Source organism: Lactuca sativa, chromosome 9 (assembly GCF_002870075.4).
Source record: "Lactuca sativa cultivar Salinas chromosome 9, Lsat_Salinas_v11, whole genome shotgun sequence".
NCBI lineage: Eukaryota > Viridiplantae > Streptophyta > Magnoliopsida > Asterales > Asteraceae > Lactuca > Lactuca sativa.
This window is the reverse complement of record NC_056631.2, coordinates 63,759,040-63,783,811: the sequence shown is the minus strand read 5'-3', so window position 1 is coordinate 63,783,811 and position 24,772 is coordinate 63,759,040. Positions and strand designations below refer to the sequence as shown.

Below are 24,772 nucleotides of genomic sequence, written 5' to 3'. Positions count from 1 at the left end.
GTAGATCTAGGCATATTATGGGCTTCTTTTAGCATAAAGGTGCAAAATGTATGGTGGTTTTGGTCTCATGCATGTGTTAAGTCATTTATTAAGCTCTTTTGAGCTCTATAGCCTCATTAAGCCATGCATGCACATAAAGTTGGAAACTTTACGTGATAAACCACCTTAGGGAAGTCAGATCTAGGTTTTGGGCCGAAGTCTTAACCAAATAAATCAAAAGACAGTGAAGTACCAGACATTATGAATAAAACATGCAAGTGTCCAAATAATTAACTAAGTGCAATAATTAGGACGTAAAATGCAAAGAAATTACAGGAATGGACGTGCAAAATAGGTTCATAAAATTCACCTAACATAGACCTTTTGGATGAAAGGGGTCAATAATCGATCTACTAGATATAGACCTCTCGGAGGGAATCTAGCAATCATGAGCAGTTATGTTAGCATGCTAATTAGGTTTATATGTTAGTTGATATTCTATATGTGTCCATTTATGTTCTTATGTGAATTCTCAGATTGCATGTCGTTTGTATAGTATTTAAGTGTTGTGATTGCTCACTAAGTCGTAGGCTTACAAAATGCTACTTTATGTTTTAGTTGCAAGTCCTTCAGGTTCGAAGGGCAATGAGTCGGCTTGATTTGGTGGATATGGGCATTCTCAGGGGCGACACTTATCTATGTTATATTTTATGTTATGAATCTCAAAACTAAAACTCATTTTCCACATTTGCTGATGTTTCGTGATACATTGATTTGACATTTGACATGGTTTGAAACTATTATTTGGAAATGACATGTTTGATTTCAAAAAAAATTCTTAAGTGTATTTTTGGGATGTTACAAGATTGTAAAACCTAGTGAGTATACTCGAGGTCAATAGATCTCATCCAAAAGTCGAGGTTAATAACCCATAATATAATGTATCAACTCCAAAGAGTACAAAAAATCTGAGACTTTATATCCAAATTCAAAGGGTTTTATGGACCCATTATACCAATTGTATACTTCCAAAATTTATAGTAAAACTAAGCATTTGTAAGTAAGGATCAACAATATCAAATATCAATAAACATACAACTCAAAAAGGAATCATTTAAATAAACAAGCATGCTCTGCAAATGCTATTATTCTGCAATTTCATGTCAATCTTAATAGTCTATAGTTACAAAGTCTACACTTACAAATATCATACATACTTATAAAGCTAGCATTTTTTTCTTCAATCTCATGCATTTGAAACCCCCCTTTTTTAACTTCCTTTCACCGCATTCATTTGAAACTCCCATGACTTTTCAATTTGTTTACAATAATATTATAAACAAGTTAAATAATTTTCTATAAACAAGAAAGGGTGTTTTATTACAATGTATTCATCCCACATCGATGATGAGAGTAAACAAGAGAATGTTTCCTCTTCTATAAATAGGAAAGGTTGTGAAATATTTCAAAGGGACCAAACCATGAGAAATTCCTCATGCCTACCTTTGTAGGATTTTGAAGGTATTATTTGGTGAGATTGTTTATATTGGCAAGTGTCTAGTTAACTTTTAGAATTCCAAAAATGGTTTTGAACCGAATTTTTTCAGGTTTAAACCGTGTTTTAGTTAGAAATTTTTTTATGTAGTTAGGTATATTGAATTGAACCAGAGCTGGATCAATTTGGACCGATAAAGGAATCATTTTCCTTTCACAACAAACATTTGAAACTCCCATGATTTTTCAAATTATTTCTAATAATATTATAAATAAGTTACATAATTTTATATAAATATAAAAAAGCATCTACCTAAATCTAAAATTATAACTGTTTGAAAAATCACTTTGATTCAAAAGCACGAAATATATACAAACCGGGTTTCACTAGAAAAAAAAATATGTAGTTTGGTATATTTAGTTGAATCGGTCCGAGTTTGATCTATTTGGACCATAAAAGACGCATTTTCCTTTCACTACATACATTTGAAACTCCCATGATTTTTCAAATTGTTTCCAATGATATTATAAAAAAGTTACATAATGTTATATAAATATAAAAACATCTACCTAAACATAAAATTATAATTGTTTGAAAATTCGATTTGATCAAAAGCACGAAATATATACACATATTATATTTTATAAATGAATTCTTTTTATAATGAACTTTTGAATCTTGAAAATACATATAAACAAACTTTCTATATTAAGTACCTAACTGAATTCTTTGTCGAGATAGTCTTTATTGGCAACTGTCCATTTAAGTTTTAGAATCCCGAAATGGTTTTGAACAAAATTTATTTAGGTTCAAACAGAGTTTCAGTTGAAAAATCGTTATGCAATTTGGTATATTGAGTTGAATCAATATGAGTTTGATCAATTTGGACCGATAAAGGAAGCATTTTCCTTCCAGCACATACATTTGAAACTCCCGTGATTTTTCAAATTGTTTCTAATAATATTATAAATAAGTTACCTAAACATAAAATTATAATTGTTTGAAAAATAAATTTGATTCAAATACACAAAATATATACAAACTGGGTTTCAATAGAAAAAACGTTATTTAGTTTGGTATATTAAGCTGAATCAGTCCGAGTTTGATCATTTTGGACCGATAAATGAAGCATTTTTCTTTTACCACATACATTTGAAACTCCTATGATTATTCAAATTGTTTATAATAATATTATAATTTACATAATGTTATATAAATATAAAAAAATCTACTTAAACATAAAATTATAATTGTTTGAAAAATCACTTTGATTCAAAAGCACGAAATATATACTCGATTATATTTTATAAATGAATTCATTTTATAATGACATTTTGAATCATGAAAATACATATAAACAAACTTTCTATATTAAGTACCTAACTTAATTTATGATTTTAGGATTTAACAAAAAGTTATTCAATAAAAACTTTATTTTTTATAGCAACTTACGAGATAACTGAAAAATAAAACTATTGAACAATAAAATTTTTGGATAACATTTTGTTTTTATTATTTAATATTTTATTTAACAAAATGAAATTATTGGCAAATAAAGAAATGAGTTTAATTAAAATGTCTTCATCCCACATTGATCGTGAGAGTAAACAAGAAAATGTATTCTCCTCTATAAATCAGAAAGGTTGTGAAATATTTTAAAGGGACTAAGCCATGAGATTTTCCTTGCATCTAACTTTGTAGGACGTTGAGAGTATTCTTTGGTGAGATTGTCTTTGTCGACAAGTGACCAATTAAATTTTAGAATTTCGAAAATGATTTTGGACCGTATCTTTTAGATTTGGATCAAGTTTAATAAGGATCCGAGTGTCTTCTAACTGAGTTAGGCAAACTCGCTTCCATTGGAGGCCGAGTTTAAGTAACATGCCGAGTATTTGGTTGTGTTAACCAAATTTACAACCCTGTATGTAATACAATTAAAAGTTTTAACCTTATAAAAGACGTCACTATTATCATATGTTCTACATAATTATGATAATATTTATGATACAAAACATTTTTTTTTTACTATTTAAGATAAAAAGTTGTCTCTATTATCATATGTTGTACATAATGATAAAATTTAAGATAGATAAAAAGATGTCTCTATTATCGTATTTTCTACATAATGATAATATTTAATATAAACGTCTTAATTTAATATGAAATTATTATTTAATAGATAACAATAATGATTTATTTATTTTTAAAAATTATTTTTTTTTCTATTTTAATCATATAACTTTGTATATGCAAAACAACTTCAAGTTCCAACCTTATCTCTTATAATATAGTTCAACACAATAACAATACTAAAAATCATTTTTTATATTTTTATGAAATTATTATTTAATTGTTAATAACAATGATTTAGTTATTTTTAATATAATTTTTTTTTTATATCCCACACAACACGCTGACATTCGCCTAATATTTAATAATACAAGCGCACGAATAGTTAGCACAAAACATATCTACCTAAGTCTTACTCATATAATAAAATATGATATGATGGAACTATCGTATTAGTCCATACTCCATACATGCACCCACTTATGGGGCATATCTCAAACTTTTGGACCAACCCGCGGAAGGAATATCTCAAACTTATTATTAGGAATATATCTCAAGCTTACAGCTGGGAATATCTCAAATCAATTTAGTTCAAATAATTTCAGTTTATTTGCATCGTTTAATTATTACGTATTTACTATTTTTGTTTTTGAAAATTAAATTGTACCAAAAAGACAAAATAACTAGACCAAAAATGAGAAGTAACTACAATATCTCATCTTTATACCTTTATTGAGGCATACTAAATGTTTGATAACTGTAGTTGTCATGAATAAACGAGAAAAAAAAATAAACACATTAAGACACAATATTTAAGGTGATTCGATCAATATGACCTACATCCATACGGGATAATAAGGTATTCTTATTCACAAGCTCAAATGAACAATACAAATATAATCAAAACAAACTAAAGACCTCTAAAAAGACCACGTAAAAAACTATTATTAAATATTAGAGTAAATTACACGAATGGTCCCTATGGTTTAGGATAATTTACGTGTTTGGTCCCTAACTTATTTTTTTAACTCGGAAGGTCCTTACTATTTATGTTTGTTACGCGATTGGTCCCTGTCTTACCTAAAAAAAACTTATTTTGCCATTGATTTTTTAATTTATTTAAATTAACACACCCCCAACCCCACCCCCTCATCTTATCTTACCTACCCCACTATGTTTTCCTATTTAAATAATAGTACTTTTTGGTTAGACAGGGACCAAACGCGTAACAAAAACAAACAGTAGGGACCAAGCGTGTAACAAAAACAAACAGCAGGGACTTTCCGAGTTAAAAAAATAAGTTAGGGACCGAGCGCGCAAATTACTCCAAACCATAGGGACCATTCGTGTAATTTACTCTCTAAATCTTATCTAGCAGCTGCTATTTATAGACTGATGATCAGACATAAAACCGTGATGGGGTAGGCTCATCCATTCTAAGGCCCAAATGGATGTTAACCAATCACAAGACGTCACGCAACTGCTTCTAAAATCTCCAACCACGGGCAATGTGCATTGCCACCTTCCATGCACCATGGAGTGCATTCCCCAACACATTAAGAAAGTATCAACACATTCTCACATGGCAACACATTCTTCATCATGAGGAGCACATCCACCAAAGCTTCATTGTATCCTCAGTGTTGAGCACATCCTTACATGCAAGAGCATATTTGTCCATGCCTCCAACATATTTGGCTAAAGACCAACGCATTTAACAAAGCCTGGAGCACATTTGGCTTTTCTCTCATGTCGAAGCGCATTAGATGACTTGTTGGTTTGCATTTGGCATGTCAAGAGTGCATTTGCCAAATCCATAAGCTCCATTGTGTTTCCAAATGCTCCGATGTGTCTTTTGCGTCTTTGATATTGAAGTCGCATTTAACACTAGTTATTTGTGAAAGAAAAAAGTAGATAATTTGGCCAAAAATGACATTCTTGTTAAAATTTGAAGCATTGTGTGAAATATAAGTAAAAGGCGTTCGGAAAATAACTTCGATTTAGTGATGATAAATGCAACACAAACACTTAAACTCGTCCATACACATCAACATCCAACCACTCATTTATATTCCAACTATGAAGTCAATTGGCAAAAAGAATGAAGTAACTTGTTGACTGAGAATGAGTTTGAAGACGATCATTCTCATACCCAAAAACAAAAACCGTTAGCAAACACCACCAGAATGAAACAACTAACACAATTCAATAACATTATAACCTAAGGTAAACAAACTCTCAAGTCATCCTCCATTAATCATGGTACAAAACTGATTGAGACTAAACCATAACAAATGTATCTATTGTTTTGTTTGTATATATTTCTTTTGAGGTTGGTGCAAAAACATAATAGATGACAATCGTGTTATAAACTACAACACATTTAATGCACGTTTTTTTTTCAGTTTACAAATTCAATCAATCGATCGGGTGTTTCTCAGCTTGACGCGATGTGTAATGTGCAGACAGCAAAAGCAGAGACAAGAAAGCACTTGCCACAAAAATTGCATCAAACCATCGATGGTAGAAATCAAACTGAATGTCTCCACCCAATACATCTGTAATGATTACTCTGTCAAAAAAAAATTCATTTCATTATCAATAACAAATGGGTTGACATTACCAAATGTATTTTGAATTTTGATACCTGTATTCATTTGCTAGGCTTTTTCTAATCAGAAGAATAGAAGATACAAAATACATCCCCATGATTTCCGATAGAAAAAGCACAACATTGCTTGAAGATCCACTACCAACTCGAGAAACTGCAAAGAAGAACTGCATATACAATAAAAAAAAACAGCACCTTATCAAACAATTTCAAGGCTAATTTCGGAATAAAATGGCAAAAGTGAGGAACTAGGGTTACCTTCATTAGATTATTCAAGAATCCACGAACAGATATCACAACCAGCATTCCAATGAACAAGAGGGATATATACTGTTTTGTACAAGACATGTTAGATTTAAAGAATCATGACACGAATAAAATATTTGTTTTAGTAATTAATTTATAATAAGAACCTGTGACAACAATGCTGCATCAATGCCTATGTCGAAAAACTGCAAGGATATGCTGATTGTCCTAGTCACAGGATCAACTGATCCAGCCTTTGAAATAGAAGAGAATCTTATTAGAATACCAAAACAGAAAATGTAATACAAATTACAAAGTCTTTATTAAAAGAAGTAATAGGATAAAGACATGCACCTCCTTGAATACAACACTTTGCAAAGACTGCAAAAGACAATTCGAACAATCAGATGACACACATAAACTTTATACAAATTAAACTATGTGCATATATGCACCATGTCCTTAGAGTTCATGTATTGATAACCTTTATCATTTTATACACACAGTATACTGAGCATGCGTAGCCAAGTAGGTTTTGCAAATGACCCTTCCATGTGCGAGAATATGCAGCAGCTTCCTAATAGTGTTGCCAAATAAGATTTAAGATATAAACTCAAGTACCCAAAAAGTGAAACAACAAAAAAGAGAAAAAATGATAATTGCAAGGTACAAATATAAGTAATTAGAAAAGGAAATTATAACAATTTAAAAAAATACCTTAGCTTGGCGTAGCTCATAGATTTCCAAGAAAAGCTGTTTTGAGAGCTCTTCTAAGGCTTGTACCTCTGATTCCATGCCCCTAATATCTTCAACAACAACAAAAAAAATGCCATTCACCTTAATGTTAATTTTTTTCAAGAGAGGCTATATCATTGCTGATGGAAATTGGGATTCATTCTAACCTTGTTCCTTTTGGTCATCTTGCACAGAACGCACAACTGTTCCAACAATCCGCTTGAAAAAGGACCCCGCCTTATAACTCTGCAACAAATATTTTAGTACAACAGGTTATCATTAAGAAATGACATTTCATCTAAAGAGGGATGTATTTCATATAGCCAAAGTTTGAACACAACAAATAATAGCTTTGAATGATTGATAATGCAAAGTAATCAAACCTCTTCTTGTCCTTGAACTCGCTCCATTTCCATTTGGCTAAGAATGATTTTCTTTTTCTTTCCAATACTTGTCTCAATTGACTGCATCAATTGTCTTTCCAAAGCCTTGATTTCTATTTCTTCAATTTCTCTTCCACAATGAAGGAATAAATAATAATATCAGAAAGTAGGTTCACACTTCACAGTCAAAGAATATAGATACTCATTTCAGTTTTACACAGAAGCAAAACCTCTCACTTGACGGGTTTTTAAAGAATTTTGTCTTTGTACATTGATTGAAATCTTATAATTTCATTCTCATCTTACCTAATGAAGAGAGATAAATAACTGTATGGCAAATTCACAGCTCCAAAACCAGATAAGACAGCCATGACAGTCACACCGATTACTCCAATTCTACTAACAAGCTGTGGAATGGTGAAAAATCCTGAGTAGATGCATTACAATTACAACATCAACATGTCAATAGGTATTCTCCTAAATTGAAATGTTGTGAAGGGAAATATCAATGCAAGCAACATAGATTTAAACCTTTATCAGGTGAAGGCATGGGAAAATGGATTCCCAATCGCCAAAAAGCATACAGAAATGCAAACAAGAATAAAACAGCTCCAGTTGCAGCTCGCCTCTTCCTCACGCCTGTCACACATAATTAAGATTTAGTGAATAACACTCTTGGACCTGATATCAACACAGAGTTGCAGTTGCTTAAGAATATTGGGCATATAAGTGTGTTCTTAAGTATACATACCACTTTTGCAAAGCATCAAGTAACAGTGATAATAAGGCAACATGAAAACCAGTAATGTAATCAAGCAAAATAAATCCACCTTCCAGTTTATCCATCTTGCCCTACAAGGAATAGAAAAATATCAGATTTTCTATAGATGTGGTCTTACCTGCAGCACCATTATAGTCATAATCAAGAATGTAAATGTTGCCAGTTATGTAAGTACTGGAATATCATTGAATGAACATCAAAGATGAAACTAGGAAGTAACCCTAAACAAAGGAATTAACTTCCTCAAGATCAAGTGAAATAACATTCTGTAAGGACATTTTCTTGTTGAATAATTTTAGAACTATTGCAGTTATGAACTGACACTACTCATCATCAAATGAAACACATAAATGGAACTTCCAATTTCAAGCTGTTCCTATCGTCTATCCACCACACATTTTAACATTTTGGGGATTCGTCCTCGGGAAGTTTTTTTCTTCATTGTGTGGACAAATAAGAAAATGCATCAACAAAAGCAGCATATAAAATAGCAGACTGTATAAAGTGGAGATGAAAAGCAACTAGAAAAAGTGGTCGAAAGATGAACATACTCTTTGGAGAGGATAGGGATGATCTCAAAAAGGACAAGCTCGAAGAGGTTGCAGGAGAAGGCGAAAACAACACTGAAGATGATCTGAACCAGCGCCCGTTTTTCTTCGTACTCTTTGTATAGTCTCCGGTTCAAAAACCAGAGACCCGCCCAGGCAAGCAGCGAAAGAGAACCAACCACCACGACTCCTTCGTAAATCGCCCTTCCCCAACCCATCCAGATCTAATTTCTTATAATACTAAATTATCGGAGTCGAAATCGGAATCTTCACCGTCGATCGATCATGCCGGTGCCTGCTCCCTGTGTCAGTGTGCTGTGTACCGCCTCTGGCCTTTGCTCAAGTGGTTTTACGCTTCCATTGCAACTTCCATTTACTTTCCCGGCCGATGCAACTCATGGCTGATGTGGCGCTCTATGATTGGCCGCAAGAAAAAGGTAGAAGTATTTTTGAAGGTTGAACAGTATTAATTTGGAAGAATTTAGTATATAAGTAAGATTATTTTATTATTATTAGCTATTAGCTATTATAAAATCATTTTACTTTAGGTCTAAAATAATACAAAAAGCTTAGGCATAATCCTTCAAAAGCTCAAGCCTCCTCCGACTTGATCTACCTTGTCCTGATTAGTGATTAGTATCCAATATATGGTTAAATTATTTATTGTAATGTACAAACATATTGCCATGTAACTCATCTCCCCATGGCATTCATTCACATTGTTCGGGATTAATTAGCATTGAGGTTAGTTTGTATTATTTATAACCTATAATTTATTTCTATAATCAATGAAAAATTTACTAATTGTCATTTGTCAAGAGAAAAATGTAGGGCATAAAGGAAGATAATTATTTCATTATACAACATCAGAACATAAAATGGTTTTATTATACAAAATCAGAAAATATAATGGTTTTGATGTACAAAATAATAACATAATGATTTTTTTTCGCATATCAGAGGATAATAAATTGAGTTTTTCTAAAGCTACAAATCTAACCAATTTTCAATGGTTTTCCGGTTACGAAACATTATTTTAAGTATGACCAGAAAATAAAATGGTTTTATTGAACAAAACAATAATATAATATTTTTTTTTCAAACATTGGAGAATAATAGATAGAGTTTTCCTAGGGGTTTCTCATCATAATATTTTATTTGTTGAGTTTAGTTTTTAAATATCACATTTATTTTCAATAAGTTTTCAAAATATTAGATTTGCTCTAATCTTTTTTTAAACATTTAACAATCATTTTAAGTACTTATTTTTATCAAGCGATCATACTCTTCTTATAGATTAAAGTTTAAAATATCATCTATATACCCTTCATAAACTTTCAACATGTCATTTTACAGTCCATTCTGGTTTAGGTTTAAAATATTATAAATTATATATACTGATCTATGTCAAAATATTTGGTCCTAATGTGATAAATTATATTTCAATTTTGGTCAAAATATCATACTTAAAATGTAGCACCTTTGGTCAAAATTTCAACCGTTGCCAATTAGAAAGCAATGCAACAATCAACATCAACAATGTTCCAATGGTACCTCTATAAAGCAATGCAACATTGCAACTGTTGCCAATTAGAATAAATTCAGATGTATATCATATCAGTTAGGCTTATTGACTACACCTCACAAAAGCAGAAAGAGTCTATCAATGGAACACTAACATGGTCAATGAAGTGTATTAACATCACAGAAGAAGAGGGTATTAACATCACACCCTATGTTTAAGTTCAAGTGTCTTTCCAATTCCCTTTTCAGGTAAATTTCAATATAAACACAAAGTAAACAAACAGAACACACTGGTATCCAAAACTTGACATTGATCATAGTAAGAGTTAAAGTTACATGTGGAATAACAACCCTATAAACTTTACACATTGTATTAACGCTAAAACTATCTACACTATGCTTCCTCCTTGAGGATCAGTAATCAGTATGCCAGGTCTGAGTTCACTAATTGACTCAGAAGTCAGACCAGTGGCCATCTTATGAGCCGGAGAAGAGACATTTGCATGTTATGCCTTTTGATGCCATGGCAAATTGGCAATACATCATCCACTTTTCCAAGAATCTCCACACAAGATTTGAAGCATGTGCACATTATTCACTTGGGTGTGAATGTTTTATCATCTATGATCCCAAAAATAGCACCTTTATAGATGTCACTGGGGAACTGAATCCATACGCCTTGCTGTCACTCCATAGTGCAAAACCTGACATGAAAAAGGAAAGGTTTTCCATGTGCTTAAAAAATTCTGGTTTTGAGGAGTTGCTGCAAAGAAACTGATTACTGAAGATAAATGTAGTGCAAATTGCAAAGAATAGCAACATACTTTAATCTTTTTACCAATAAAGGCAATGTACTTTATTAACAGCCATAATAGCAATGTACTAATATCTTTTTACAAACAATAGCAACGTTTTTACATTTCTTTACACATTAATAACACACTTGCAATTCGTTATCCATAATAGCAATATTGCTATATTTCTTTACAGATAATAGCAATATGTAATAAGTAAAGTACATTACATTGATATTAGTAAAAAATAAAATATACTGCTATTATCGGTAAAAAAATGTAGGTAAGATACTATCATGGGCAAAAAAAAAATATAACTATCTTATTATAGTGAAAAAATAAACTACATTACCAATAGTGGTAGCAAGAGTGAGGTACGTTGCTATTTATTGCAGTTTGCTAATAAATGTAAAATTAACCAACTATACCTAACTTTAATCAAAAGATTATATCATTATCTTATATCTAATTCTGATTCTTGAAGTCACAATAATGATTTTAAGAATACCCACTTAATAAGACTAACATGTAACAAAAAGATTTGAAAGGCAAACCTATCCAAAGAAACAAGCCAACCGTTGCAGCCAAGAAGAACTCCTTGCTGATACTTGCACACCTAAATCCATAACCACAGTTAAATTATCACAAAACTAGCTGAAAATGGTTAAATATTATGTATTTTACAGATAAGCATCAACAAGAAAAAGCCTTACAAGTACATGCATATAAGGTTTCCCCATCCATAGAAGAAAGATGCCCAGCATGACCCTGTGAACCTGCATACATTCATTAAATAAATATGCTAACTTTAATCAAATGATTATCTCACAATAATTAGTATGATTTACAGGTTAGATTAGCCTATTCAATGATGATGATGATGATGATGCAAAAGTAAGTATACCACATGAGATCCTTGACAAAAAGTGCACGAGGGATCAAAAGTCCATTTCCTGTCATGGCAAGCAGCATAGAGAAAGATGACAAACCTCTGATGTTATCAGGATTCAAGAAGTTTGTCCACTGTAAGTCAGAAAACTCATGTCAAATAACCAACCAATTTGCAATCTTATATATACACAAGTGTATTAAATTCACAAGCATGATATGTAGTACCATTTGTGCAACAGGCATCCACATGAAAAGGAGTGTAGCAGTCCATCCAGATACTGATCCAACAAATTTGGTTGCTTTTTCTGGAAGTTTACCAATCCGAGCCTGCAAATATATGGTATGAAACTTTGAAGAACTATCTTAAAATCCTCAAAAACTGAAGTAACAGTAAGTCATAGCTAAAGCTCACCATGATGACAGCAACCACAGAGATCATAAAAGATATGATTCCTGGCAAGATACTGTTTGGAACATAGGGTACAAAAGTTGACCACATAACCTGCATAAATTGGGAAATTCATATCACAGTTGTTTTCCACTAGGAGAGAGAAGAAAACTACAGATGTATTATTACTTGTGGAAGTGCAGAGAGGCCAGCAACAGTAATGAAGTCCTCCCATAAGTTCCAGATCCTGTGGTTGAGCAACTTAAAGTAATACAAGAAATTGATGAGGAGACCACAAGCGACTACACCAGAAGTAGCAGCGAACTGTGGTAGAGGCATGGATCCAGCCATGGCGAGTTGAGTGATGACTGCATATGTTGATACAACTCCCAAAGTCTGAACCACCACCACCTCCGTTTCCCTTTTCTTTGCAAAGTAAGATAGCAGCGAAAGGTTTCCAAGAAGTCCAGTAAACATTCCCTGCCACCATTTGAAATTCACCGGTGAAGAAAAGGGAATGATAGTAAATGGAAAGATGAGGAAATTACAGGAATAGATACCAGCCATGGAACTGCGAAAAGGGCAGAATTGTTTCCAGCAAGAAGATTACGAGCATTGAGTACAATTTGAGGCAATTGGAGCAACAAAAAAGGGACATTTGCAGCTCCGGCGAACTTTGCTGTCAGGGAATCCCATTGCTGTAACTGCTTCTTGCTTGCCTTTGAACACCATTGAAACAAAGTTACAAACAAGTTTGAATTACTCAAAGAAACAGAGAGAAATGACGACAAATTGATCAAAAGCAGAAATCATTTGTTCATACCTCCTCTTGCTCATTGTCTTCTTGGTCAACAGGATTAGGGATGTCGGAATCTAGAGCGGGGTTGGGTCTGATTATTCGTCTTTTCACTTGAAACGAGGGATTGATTGAAGAAGAAGAAGTGGCACCCAGTTTCAGAGTGCAAAAAGGTGATCTTTTTAAGGGAGGAAAGGTAAGACGAAGAAAAGCCCCGCCATTATTACAGGAATACCTGGTCGGAGTTGACGGTGGAAGGGGTGGAGCACCACCCAGAGCCGCTACACAACCCACCGTCATTGTTAACAGGTTGGCAAATGGCAAAGTGAGGGTGTGTGGAGAGAGAAAGATAGTCGATCTGTGCGATAGACGATGATGGGTTGGGAGGGAATTGGAATTGGTCCCAGTTTACATATGGCTGTGCATCATAAAATCGCACCCATTTCGGTTATAAGTTGATTTCTTTTATTTGAATTGTGAAGTTTATGATTGCAATTTGTAACAGAATTCAAACCAACCGACTTTGAACTCAAAACTCCATATTTGGGTCTCTTAATCTTGGTTTAGTTTGATTTGAAAATACTAGATTAAACTACTAATGAAAATTTGAGCATAATTTGATTCTACAACAAAATGAGAATATGAGTTTAGTTGAGTTTTATGCATTTATAATGCAAATTGAGTTCAACTAAGTTCGGTTAAAAATTCTACAAACCAACTTGGTTGAACTAACAACATATATACTTGATTCGTATAAAGTGTAAATTAGAGTTTTTTTAATAATATATAAATTAGAATATTAATATTGAAAATATTAATAATAAATAAGTAGATAAATACTTAATAGTTATTAATATATGTAGGAATGAAATATATCTAATAAGGTCACATCGTACAAATAATACAAAAGGTCATTGCAAAATACGGAAAGTAAAACAAATATTGAGTTCATATTAGCCTATGTGGAGTGATCATCACACCACCATTCCAAAAATATTGTCACATCATTATCACATCACTATCACTTCATTACCACTCAGTCACTCATCTAGAACTATACATCATTTTTTATATTTATACAATGTGTGTTAATGTTTGTACATTTGAGAGAGAGAATGACTTAGGGAGAAGCTTAGATAGAACCACGACCAATAACACTACGCACAATAACGCCACCCAGGAGTGATGTTCACGTGCATCACCACTTCCCTACCACTCATCTATGAAATGGTTACTACTCCACATCATTTTTCTATACTTGTACAATGTATATAAATGTTTATACATTTAAGAGAGAGAGAGAGAGAGAGAGAACACCACCTGGGGGTGGTGTTCATGTAGATCGTGTCTTTCACGCACAGTTATAACATCGGTATTCCTAGTAGCTTAGATAATCATTGAATAAACACATTTTTTTTCTCTAACTATATTAATACCACAAATTTTAAATTGCTAAAAGGAAATATATTTTTATCTCTACCAAAAAAATATAGTTATTATCTACTATAATTACCATGGATTCTTTGTTAAGATCTATACTACCATATTATTTATATATTCCTTGTCTCTCGTATAAATTATCTTAACATTTCTTTATTGATCGACTCTTCTTATCATCTCCTCAACCATATAATATTTGTCATCTTTAAGTAGTCCATAATTGCCAACTATATAATATTTTGTCTATCTTTAATTATTTTGTGATCTACATAACTCCCAATTTATTGTCGATTGCCACATTCGATATAATATCCAATCATATCCAATAATATTCTACCAAAAGTATCTTCATTCTTGTGACTACAATAACACAACCAACTTAACTGCTACTATATAGAACTCTTCCTTTACTATCAACAAGACTTGTCACCCAACACTCATGTGACCACCCTCTACTTCAAGTATCTTGCCTTAATAAGGTGGTAACATCGTTTTTTTTTTACTTTCCATTCCTTATGGTCGTAGATCACTGGCACTTAAAACACTCATTTTGAATGTAAAGCATTCTCCTAAAAGGCTCAAACTGATAGAACTAAAAAACCATAAAACTAAGTTCACCGCCTCACCTTATTTTAGCCACTATAACCATCGAGACATTCTTATTTTTAGTACATTTAAATTTAGCCAAGAACATGCATAACTTGATTTATTCTAGGGTCATCTAGTAAAAAAAAACCATGAAATCTTTATCATTTAATCAATTAATACAGCACACTTTCATTTAGCCATTTTAATAACAAACCTTAAGTCCTAAATGATAAGAAATTGCCTAAAACAGTAAACGAAAATTGATAAAAGCAACTCTTTTACATTAGATGATTACAATGTAGGTTGCGTTAATTTATAAAAAAGCAAAAAACATTTTATATCAAACCCTTTAATCTATAAAAGAAAACTGTCGGTAAAAGAACTGGTTACAGCTTAAAGACTCAAACATCCATGTGCCATGGGCATTGGGCACACTTACCCCAACCATTTGACTAATGGACCTTCTTGGATCCACAAACGAAGGATCCAAGATCCGACACAAATTGCTCATCTAAGCAAAGAGCACATTGACCAACTACTATTCTTGAAAAGTAAATCAACCAATTAAACAAACAAATACCAATTGAGGACTATCCCAGCATGCCAACAAATAAAAGAAATAGGAAGAAACCAGGTTTCATAATCCATACTTAAAGAATCACTATGAATGCACATCCAACATAACTTCAACTAACAGTTATCATGCCAACAGTAGACAAATTCATTCTATATATAGTTTCAAATTCCATTTCCACCACCCTCAACCTCAACCTCAACCTCAAGCAATCCTTCCATATTCATTTCCTCCATGTGAAGATGGCAGAATATTGGCAGCAATCGGATGATTTCCCCTACGCCCTACAAAAAAAGGAATCACAATTCCAGACTTCAACTCAATGTACAACTTTAATAAAAGCAAAAAAGTCAAAATCGGTCAAGTAGCAAGAACAATACCCCATGGTGCACTGCTGCTTCCAGGGGAACGAGGACCTCCGGAATTGAAATTGGAAAGAGGAGCCTGTTTTACATGATTCCATTCCGCCCCGCGGATTCCCATTGACCTTCCGTGATTGAACCGTTGAACGGGCTGCTGGCCCAATCGACTCGGTGAAAATTGTGAGTAATGAGTAGGTATTATATGGGAAGTTGTCATCATGGGGTGAACATATATGTCTTGGGATGAGCCTTCTCCATGTGGGAATCCTTGAATTGGCCTATAAATTATAATAAGCCATAAAACATCTCAATCACTCACAATTTGTTTTTCATGAAATGATAAGTTCAACCGGAATCACTAATTACCGTTGTGTTGACATCTGATTGAATCTCCCAGCAGCCCCAACAAATGATTCTTGATTAAGATGCATACTCTTACTGAATTCCACTGTCATGTTGTTCACATCTGAACTATCATCTTGAAGAAGCAACTCGTCACTGGAGACACAAGTTTCAAACAGGATTCTCATAATAAAACTGTCTAAAATCATTTACAAAAAAAGACGTTAACACCCTCAATCATTATTACCTGTAGTTAGGATCCCAATCCCCGGGATCAGGAAGCGAAGTGGTAGCCTCAGACTTAAACTGTTTATGATTCCCACTACTTCTCGGTTGTTGCTTCCGATTTTGAGAATTTAAATTCGATTGTAGATGATGCATTGAAGAACGACCCATGACAGGTGGCGAACTCTCAATGGACGAGCTAACATCAGGAAACTGTCCTTGTCCTTGTCCGTGTCCTTGCCAATGAGGAGTCGATGTTGTTTCCTGAGTTTGTAAACTCCCGGAATACCCCCATGGTTTTCTTCTATTCATCTGATTCCCGGATGGAATCCCGGTTCCCTTTCCAAGAGGGGATCCGTGATTCCCTCTAGCTGGTGAACTAGGCCCGTAATGCCCGGGGGACCCGCTTGTAACCTGGGAATAGGGCGGGGTGAATTGTGACGGGCTGGTTCCGAGGGACATGGGTGCAAAATTCCCTTGGGCCGGGCTGAACCCGAACCCGTTTCCATGTGGGATTTGCATGATTCTTCTTCTAGCATCCGGGCTACTTCCAAGAACTGGAGCGTGTCCTTGTGCATAGTTGTTCATGGCTGATGGGCCCACGGGTGAATAATACGTGACCATGTTGTTACTGTTGTCCCCGTAACTACCATAACTACTTCCGAGTAAATTACCATCGTTGTAACTGCCATGACTTCCTAAACTTCCGAAATTACCCCCGTGTGCGTATGGCATTACTTGAAAATGAGAGTTGTTATACATTGCCACTCGGTTTCCACCTAGAACCTACATAAATTTTAAACTGGTTACAAAGGGTAAAAAGGTCAAATTAGTGACATGGAGTTAAGAAGCAGAAGTGCTCACGTTAGGAGAGAGACCTGCAGCAAACCAATGACCGCCAGCTGGATGATGGTCAACCTTCATGTTATGAGAAACAGGCTACATTGCAAAACAGAAAATATATAAAAAAAAGATACTAAAGTGATAAAAAATAATAATAATAATAAAAAATAAAAGAATTAGTTACCACACGAGGAGTTTCGGGAGCAGGTGTATAAGGGCAAGTAAAAGGTTCACCGGTTACAAAGGGATGCTTAGAAGCCTGCAACAATTATATAAAGTGTTACCAATTAAATTTCTTAATAAATGAAGATTTGTTTGATATGTGAACAAAAAATTGGTATATAATAACAACCTGCAAAGGTGACCACCGTTTAGCTGGATCGAATTCTACGAGTCCCCTCAAGAAATCAATAAGTGCTAGTCGTATTTGACTCTCTGTGGTTTGTTTGTTGTAAATATGACATGATCAGATATAGTTTAAAAGATTTGGTGAGAATAGTGAGTGTAAGAGATTTAAGGAGATTGGGATAACCTTTAGCCAAATCTTCTTCTTGTAGATTTTTTCTGTATGGATACTTTTTGACAATTGTTTCAAGATTCATGTGATTGAAGTACTCCTTTCCAATTGATGGTTTCTTCAACTCTCTCTGAAGGAAAAGAGAAACATAATGAATCAAAATACAGCCAAAAGTACTCATAGTAGCTACTGGAACAAAAGAAAGACACTGGTATATCATAAGACATAATCTTTTTTGGGAAAAAAATATTCTTGTCGTCAAGCCTAGTGGAAACCAAAGGTGAAGGGAAGCATTGGAGGATAGCCTTCTGTTTAGCTCCTTGCACATTAGATAGGAAAATCAAGCATTTGCTGAAATTGAGAAGAAGGCCAAATCTGACCAAAACTTGTAGAGTGAAAGTTCCCAATAGCAAAAAAGAACAGAAGAATTCAAATATCATTTTGCATATATGGTGATATGTGAACATATCAACTAACTATTGTTCTCGATGCTTCCCACATTATGAAATCAAACACTTGCATAACAAGGATGGAAAGGAATACTTTTATTCTGAGCATACATCCCCTAAAGTGAAATACTTTTATTCCTATGTGCTACATCTGCATTATGATACTTACATGTATCCTTCTGTGTGATTCTCTGGGACTCACGGTTTTTAAAGAGTTTATTACAAGAGTGTAAAGTGTTCTATACCATGCAGGAGTATATTTATTTAAAGAGTTCTTATTACATCACTTCCCTATTTACAAGTTTCAAAGATTTTATTTATTTATATCTTATACGAGTCTTAACCCCTATGTTTTTCACTAGGCTTTCCAGCATGACTTACTATTTTGATGTGTCCCAAGTGCTAAAAGCTAAGTGACGGGAGGAGATATAGAAGTTTAAGAATTTGCCATAGAGCTTTTAGAATGGCATCTTCTATTGGGATTTGGGAATAGTGACGTTTACTTATTACATATTTGGCCACTTAAAGAGTGAATACACTTTATGAGTTCTATTTAGTTGTGTGATTTGAATGACAAAGAGACGAACTCGGATTCACACAACAAGCTTTAAATTGAAATGCCTAATTTTTCAAAGTATGTTGCTATTCCCAATGAACATAAATGAGAGGTCTTTGATACAACCAAATTGACAAACTCGATTACCTATAACTTAATGCTTAAAAACAAACGATAGGTGCCTGATATTCAAGACTTAGGGGATCTCCAAAGTCCAAACAAAAGAAAACAACTCACAAAACTTTGCCTGCTTTCTTAGAGCTGTCCCTAACCCTATTTATTGACTCTCCTAAACTGATAAAAGGAAACTATACTTGTAGAAGGAAACCAGAATCAAGTCAATCAACTAAATAATAAAGATATTAGAATAATTATAAATGAGAAATTAAATATCCTCCTACCTTTTCTTCCTACTTATGTTCCTACCCATGTGAAATGGTGACACGTGTTATATTTTGATAAAATTAATAATATTATATACACGTGTCATCATTTCACATGGGTAGGAAGATAAGTATGAAGAAAGTAGGAGGTTATTTAGTTTCTCGTTATAAATTACTAAACAACCCCTGTTGTCGTTTTGCGCCTCTGGTAAACTTGATCCCACTTACCCACTCAGTGTTTCACCTTGCCTCGGGCATCTCACACCTTGAAGAAGTCAAAAGATTCACCATTAAAGAAAATGGAGTGCTAACGTAGAGCAAAGAATCCACAAAACTGCCTACTCCTAGCATGCCTCCTATCACTCATATTTTCATATTTAATATTTTAAGTGCTTATCGGAAAGAAAAGCATAATTATGTTGTTAAGCCTGGTGATCGCATACAGTACCTTGTTCCTCATATTATTTGGTATTTTCCTAAGGCTCTAGATCGTCCTATATATGCATGAGGAAATGTATACCTTCAGACATGACACACCATCGGGATATTCCTAAGGATAAGATTATAATGGAACCTCAAGCATATATACTGTATGTCTCTACAACCGTTTATTATAGCTTAACCTATAATCCATCATATCATCTTGATATCAAGAACGCATTTCTTCCTATAATTCATGAGGAAAAGGTTTGCATACAACAAACTCCGAGATTATTGCTTTACAGCTACTCTTCCAACGTATATTGCTTACAACATTTCCTTTAAGAGTTAAAGCAGACACCTTGATTCTTGCTTTTTTCATTTTCCCCAACTCTAAAAACGTTTAGGATGATCCGAACTTCACATGACTACTAGATATTCATTCTACAATCAAAGAAACGGAAAGATAGTGTGCTAGAATTCTATGTAAATTGTTATTGCTAGTGATCATACTCAAGAAATTGTTGCTCCTAAAATTTTAGTTCACAAGGAGTTCTGAACCAAAGACCTTAAGAGGAGTCTTGATTACTTAGCAAGGTCACGAAAGGGCATCTTATTCTTGGCTAGGCTAGATTATTGTCATCCTGCTGCAATTTATGGCTTGCTCATGAATAAGACTAGAAAATCATGGAATCCATAACACCCATGAGACATAGACAATGGTAAATGTTTAAGCATTTACACTAAGCTTGTGAAACTCTCCAATGTCAGCATTGGCCTCACTAACCTAAAGTTCTTATCCAACATATAATGCATCCTTTTCCTTGGACCATATATTCCAAACTTTACTAAATTTGGATGCGAATCATGCGAGTCACCATCATGCCCTTTAGAATTTACATTTCAGGTAATTGCAATAAGGAGAAGATCCAGGATCCCGATTAAATTTCATCTGTTATCTTGCAATATATGATGGAAATTGATCAAGTGCTTCTAAATAGCTACGTGTTCCTGCCTATATAACCCTTCTTTCATTCATAGTGACACGCCCAAATTAGAAGAAATCTAAGATAAACTCACTTAAGTGCCAATATCATGAATGTAACTAACAAGCAACAACTTAAGCAATATATTATAGTGTCATGTGGCAAAACTAAAATGAACACTTACAGCTTCATATTCTTCTTCATTTAAAGCTTGGTATACACTCCTTCCACAAGAAGAAATCTGGCTAGTCTCTTCATGGCTGACACTTCCTACACACTTGAAGAATTTGCTCGTGTTCTTTGCCTCTTTAAGTACATAATCAGGTGGTTGTTCCCTGGATAGAGAAAACAAATAAGAACATGAGGATCAAAACTTGATACCAACACAAAACAGGAGCATACCCGAGTATCTTTATCATCCTCCTAAGAAGATCAAATTCTGATGCTCCTGGAAAAAGTGGTAGGCCAAGAAATAGTTCAGCAACTATGCATCCAAATGACCACATGTCAATGGCAGTTGTATACTGATATCCAAGAAGAACTTCAGGTGATCTGTAGTATCGACTCTGCAAAAAAAGGTATCATTCAGAACAGTGTTCATCAACCTAACAATATTTAAGCAAGCAAGTTTATAAAAACCTGGATATAAGAGTAAACAGTGTGATCTTCCATGCATGCTGATCCGAAGTCAATAATTTTGATCGCTGCTGGTTTCACACTGGTAACAAACAATAAACAGAAATAGTGGGAGAAAATAAGCTCAAAATTCATATAAAATGTAGTACAAAAATGATCAATTATTGAAAGAGGAAGAGGAGCAACTCACCTGGTGCATAAGAGAATGTTCTCAGGTTTTAAATCACAATGGATAATAGCAGCATCTTTCATCAGAGCTAAACCGTATAAAATCTAGCACAAAAATGATCGATTATTGAATGAGGAACAGATGGAAGAGAAATATTAAACTACAGGGGCACTCCAAAACAATTTTAAACCTGCTTTGAGAATAGTTGCACAATGCTCAATGATAATCCCCGAAAGTGATTTAGCTTTATAAGCTCATACCTGATATAAAACCAGAATACAAAAGGTTCAGATCAATGAGTAGCCCATAGAAGATGAAGATGATGTGTATGACACAAAAGAACTTACAGATTCGAATCAAGCAGTTCAAAAGCAATGCAAAGATGTCGCTGGTATACAAAGTAATCATAAATACGAACAATATGATGCTTATCCTCAGGGTCAAACTTTTTATTTAACTGAAAAAGTAAAAAGAAAATTAGCATTCTAAATTTCTAATTCAAAGTTCAAACCCTAGCCACAACCAGAAGAACACTTACTGTTGTCAGTATGGAAACTTCAACCAATGCCTGTTGATAGTAAGCAGGTTGATTTTTTATAACCTTCACTGCAACAAAACGGTCCAGCTCAGCAACCCAACATTTAGCAACCTGCCCGAATGTCCCTTGCCCGAGTATGTCTTTTACAATATATCTGAAAATCATTAAAAAATTATATCTGAGACTGAGATGATCCTTTTCTTTTCAATACAAATAGTAAGCAATTAACCTTCTGTGAGTGTCTAAATTAACCAAGGCAAAGTTCACAGTAAGAATAAGGTCTGAATTTTCATTATCATAGCCATCATTGAGTACTCCAGCAGATGGGGTTGTCAGAAACCTTTTTGGGTTTAATTCATCTGAATAATTGAACTGTGGGTTGCATATTCTGTATGTGTCAACTATATCCTTGGTTAATCTTGATACCAACTGCAAAATAATAGAGAATATAACAGTCAGTCTCCTTCGTCAACTGTCAATTGTCAATGACTTTAATTCACATAATCATCATCTGATACACAGTGCGAAGGAAAGATTTTGATTTTGATGGGTAAAAAGAAGGAACTCACAGGTCGTTTAACGAGAACACGCAAATTCTGTGACTTTGCATCACTTGGCGCATAAGGTCGGAAAACAAGCTGTCTAGGACTCCATGGAACTGATGCTGAAGCGGATGATAAGCTATCATCTGCTGTCACGGTGCAAGTAGTGTTGACCTCATCCATCAGTGCTACGCCACAATCCACCACCGGAATATTCTAGAAATTGAATGAATATCATAAATAATTAAAGCATCAGCGGAGGTTCGATTGCTGCTGCCCCGTCGTCGAATGTCTTAATCTTCCAGCAAATTGAAGTAATTTACCGGAAGACTGCAATCCCATTATCATTGCTAAAACCCCACAGCGGTCATAAACAAAGCAGCAGTTTCAGATCCATCAAAGTAATAACCCGAAATCAGTCGTCAAATAACAAGAACAGGAACAAGAACCACACTTTCTTTGATAATCAAATTGGTTCCCTTCTTTTTTCGAAATCCAGACACAAGCCGGAGGAAATAGATTGATAATCGGAGAGGATGATCGGGAAATTCAAGAAAGAAACTATTGTGATTACTAATATCGGATAGAGGATCGAGAATAGATTCAAAGGGGTACCAACAAAGGACGGAAAGGAACAATCTTGCGAAAATCAAATGTGTGTGTATTTGGGTTTCTAGAAAAAGATTAAAAGATTGATTTCACAAAGACATCGTCGGCACCTCCAATTAAAAGAAAAGGAAAAAAAAAAAAAAAAGGTTTTTGAGTTTTATCTGTCTTCGCTCACGAGTCACGAGCACCGCCGCTGTCGAACGTATAATGATAATCTCCGGTATATTACTGGATTACATCTTTGAAACAATTGCAAGAAACAGCCTTATACTTTTGTCGGTTACACAATCTGAACCCTCTACTTTACCAATTATGTATTTAACGATGACGGTGTTTAATTGGGGTTTACTTTCTAACAAATACATAATAGACAAACCTTCGATACGTGATACTTATCTTCCAAATAAAATAAGGATAAATCCGAATTTAAACTCAAATTCGATGAAATTACATTTAATACCAAGTAATGATGCTTATCTAAAAACCAATTTATTACCAAATCAATACTTTCATGATTTTCTTTAATTATAATAACTTTAAAATAAGGATAAATCCGAATGTAAACTCAAATTCGATGAAATTACATTTAATACCCAACAAGGATGCTTAACTTATCTAAAACCAATCTTTTTTTTATAAATGAACTAGTTGTAACACTCATATGTTATACGGGTTTAAAACAAAATGTTAAATAGGAACAATTAAATAGAAAATTTATTTGAATTTAAAAATTATGAGAAGAAAAACATGCAAAAATAAATTAATTAAAATTATGTGTTTAGTTAGCAGATTCGTGTATTAAACGGTTTAATTCTAACAAAATGTTAAACACAAATGTTTAAACTGTAAATTTATTTTTAAATTGAAATTGAAATTTAAAATTTAAAATTTAAAATTTAAAATTAATAGTCATTATGGCAGGTCTAATTTATGGAAACTAAATTAATGAAATATTGGAAATGAAAAATAAAGTAAATAAGAAGTGGAAAATAAATATCTCTTAAAATTATGACAAAATGACATGTGGCCACTTGAATGAGAGAATGACATGTGACAAAATCATTCTTATTTATTAGGGTATATATATATATATATATATATATATATATATATATATATATATATATATATATATATATATATATATATACACACACACACACTCGGCGAATGCATGCACGTTGCACATAAGCATCTATATACCTGAAATCTTTACAAATATATGTTTTTTTTTAATAACAATAATGTTGTTGTTAAATTTGATATAATAATTCGTATACTAAGTTGATATAGTATATTGACTATTTTGAATTATATGATAATATATATATAAATCTATAAAAACTGCATAA

General features: G+C 33.5%; 3 protein-coding genes across 3 annotated transcripts; all 3 read right to left on the bottom strand.

Annotated features, from left to right (window-relative positions):
- Positions 1–5,731: 5,731 nt before the first annotated feature.
- On the bottom strand, positions 5,732–9,254 carry LOC111920664 (GPCR-type G protein 1). The gene is made up of 13 exons (XM_023916266.3): positions 8,852–9,254; positions 8,271–8,371; positions 8,051–8,158; positions 7,826–7,946; positions 7,520–7,649; positions 7,304–7,382; positions 7,119–7,207; positions 6,886–6,978; positions 6,756–6,782; positions 6,569–6,655; positions 6,414–6,485; positions 6,192–6,322; positions 5,732–6,116 (listed from the first exon to the last, which is right to left on the bottom strand). Exons 1-13 carry the CDS (start codon positions 9,064–9,066, stop codon positions 5,963–5,965), a joined length of 1,407 nt encoding a protein of 468 aa, XP_023772034.1. The 5' UTR covers positions 9,067–9,254; the 3' UTR covers positions 5,732–5,962.
- Positions 9,255–10,666: 1,412 nt separating this feature from the next.
- LOC111920760 (maltose excess protein 1-like, chloroplastic) lies at positions 10,667–13,732 on the bottom strand. The gene is made up of 9 exons (XM_023916350.3): positions 13,269–13,732; positions 13,006–13,164; positions 12,635–12,925; positions 12,470–12,559; positions 12,283–12,384; positions 12,071–12,189; positions 11,880–11,942; positions 11,721–11,782; positions 10,667–11,076 (listed from the first exon to the last, which is right to left on the bottom strand). Exons 1-9 carry the CDS (start codon positions 13,539–13,541, stop codon positions 10,994–10,996), a joined length of 1,242 nt encoding a protein of 413 aa, XP_023772118.1. The 5' UTR covers positions 13,542–13,732; the 3' UTR covers positions 10,667–10,993.
- A 2,157-nt stretch (positions 13,733–15,889) lies between these two features.
- On the bottom strand, positions 15,890–23,616 carry LOC111920844 (dual specificity protein kinase YAK1 homolog). The gene is made up of 17 exons (XM_023916448.3): positions 22,839–23,616; positions 22,499–22,698; positions 22,270–22,423; positions 22,079–22,188; positions 21,922–21,991; positions 21,753–21,835; positions 21,566–21,644; positions 21,329–21,492; positions 21,111–21,261; positions 18,148–18,262; positions 17,968–18,050; positions 17,800–17,874; positions 17,637–17,711; positions 16,795–17,558; positions 16,572–16,703; positions 16,224–16,483; positions 15,890–16,127 (listed from the first exon to the last, which is right to left on the bottom strand). The coding sequence occupies exons 1-17, from the start codon at positions 22,992–22,994 to the stop codon at positions 16,048–16,050; spliced, it is 2,751 nt and encodes a 916-aa protein (XP_023772216.1). The 5' UTR covers positions 22,995–23,616; the 3' UTR covers positions 15,890–16,047.
- Positions 23,617–24,772: the final 1,156 nt, after the last annotated feature.

Excerpts from the sequence above, each read along its gene's own strand:
- LOC111920844 (XM_023916448.3), bottom strand. The coding sequence starts at position 22,994 with ATGGATGAGGTCAACACTACTTGCACCGTGACAGCAGATGATAGCTTA. Across the intron at positions 21,836-21,921 it reads TGCAACTATTCTCAAAGCAG|ATTTTATACGGTTTAGCTCT; the intron begins GTTTAAAATTGT and ends TTTTTGTGCTAG. Across the intron at positions 17,875-17,967 it reads AACGGTGGTCACCTTTGCAG|GCTTCTAAGCATCCCTTTGT; the intron begins GTTGTTATTATA and ends TAATTGTTGCAG.
- LOC111920760 (XM_023916350.3), bottom strand. The coding sequence starts at position 13,541 with ATGACGGTGGGTTGTGTAGCGGCTCTGGGTGGTGCTCCACCCCTTCCA. Across the intron at positions 12,385-12,469 it reads CTGTGGTTGCTGTCATCATG|GCTCGGATTGGTAAACTTCC; the intron begins GTGAGCTTTAGC and ends ATATATTTGCAG. Across the intron at positions 11,943-12,070 it reads TTTGTCAAGGATCTCATGTG|GTTCACAGGGTCATGCTGGG; the intron begins GTATACTTACTT and ends GAATGTATGCAG.
- LOC111920664 (XM_023916266.3), bottom strand. The coding sequence starts at position 9,066 with ATGGGTTGGGGAAGGGCGATTTACGAAGGAGTCGTGGTGGTTGGTTCT. Across the intron at positions 7,947-8,050 it reads CATGCCTTCACCTGATAAAG|GATTTTTCACCATTCCACAG; the intron begins GTTTAAATCTAT and ends GCATCTACTCAG. Across the intron at positions 6,979-7,118 it reads ATGAGCTACGCCAAGCTAAG|GAAGCTGCTGCATATTCTCG; the intron begins GTATTTTTTTAA and ends CAACACTATTAG.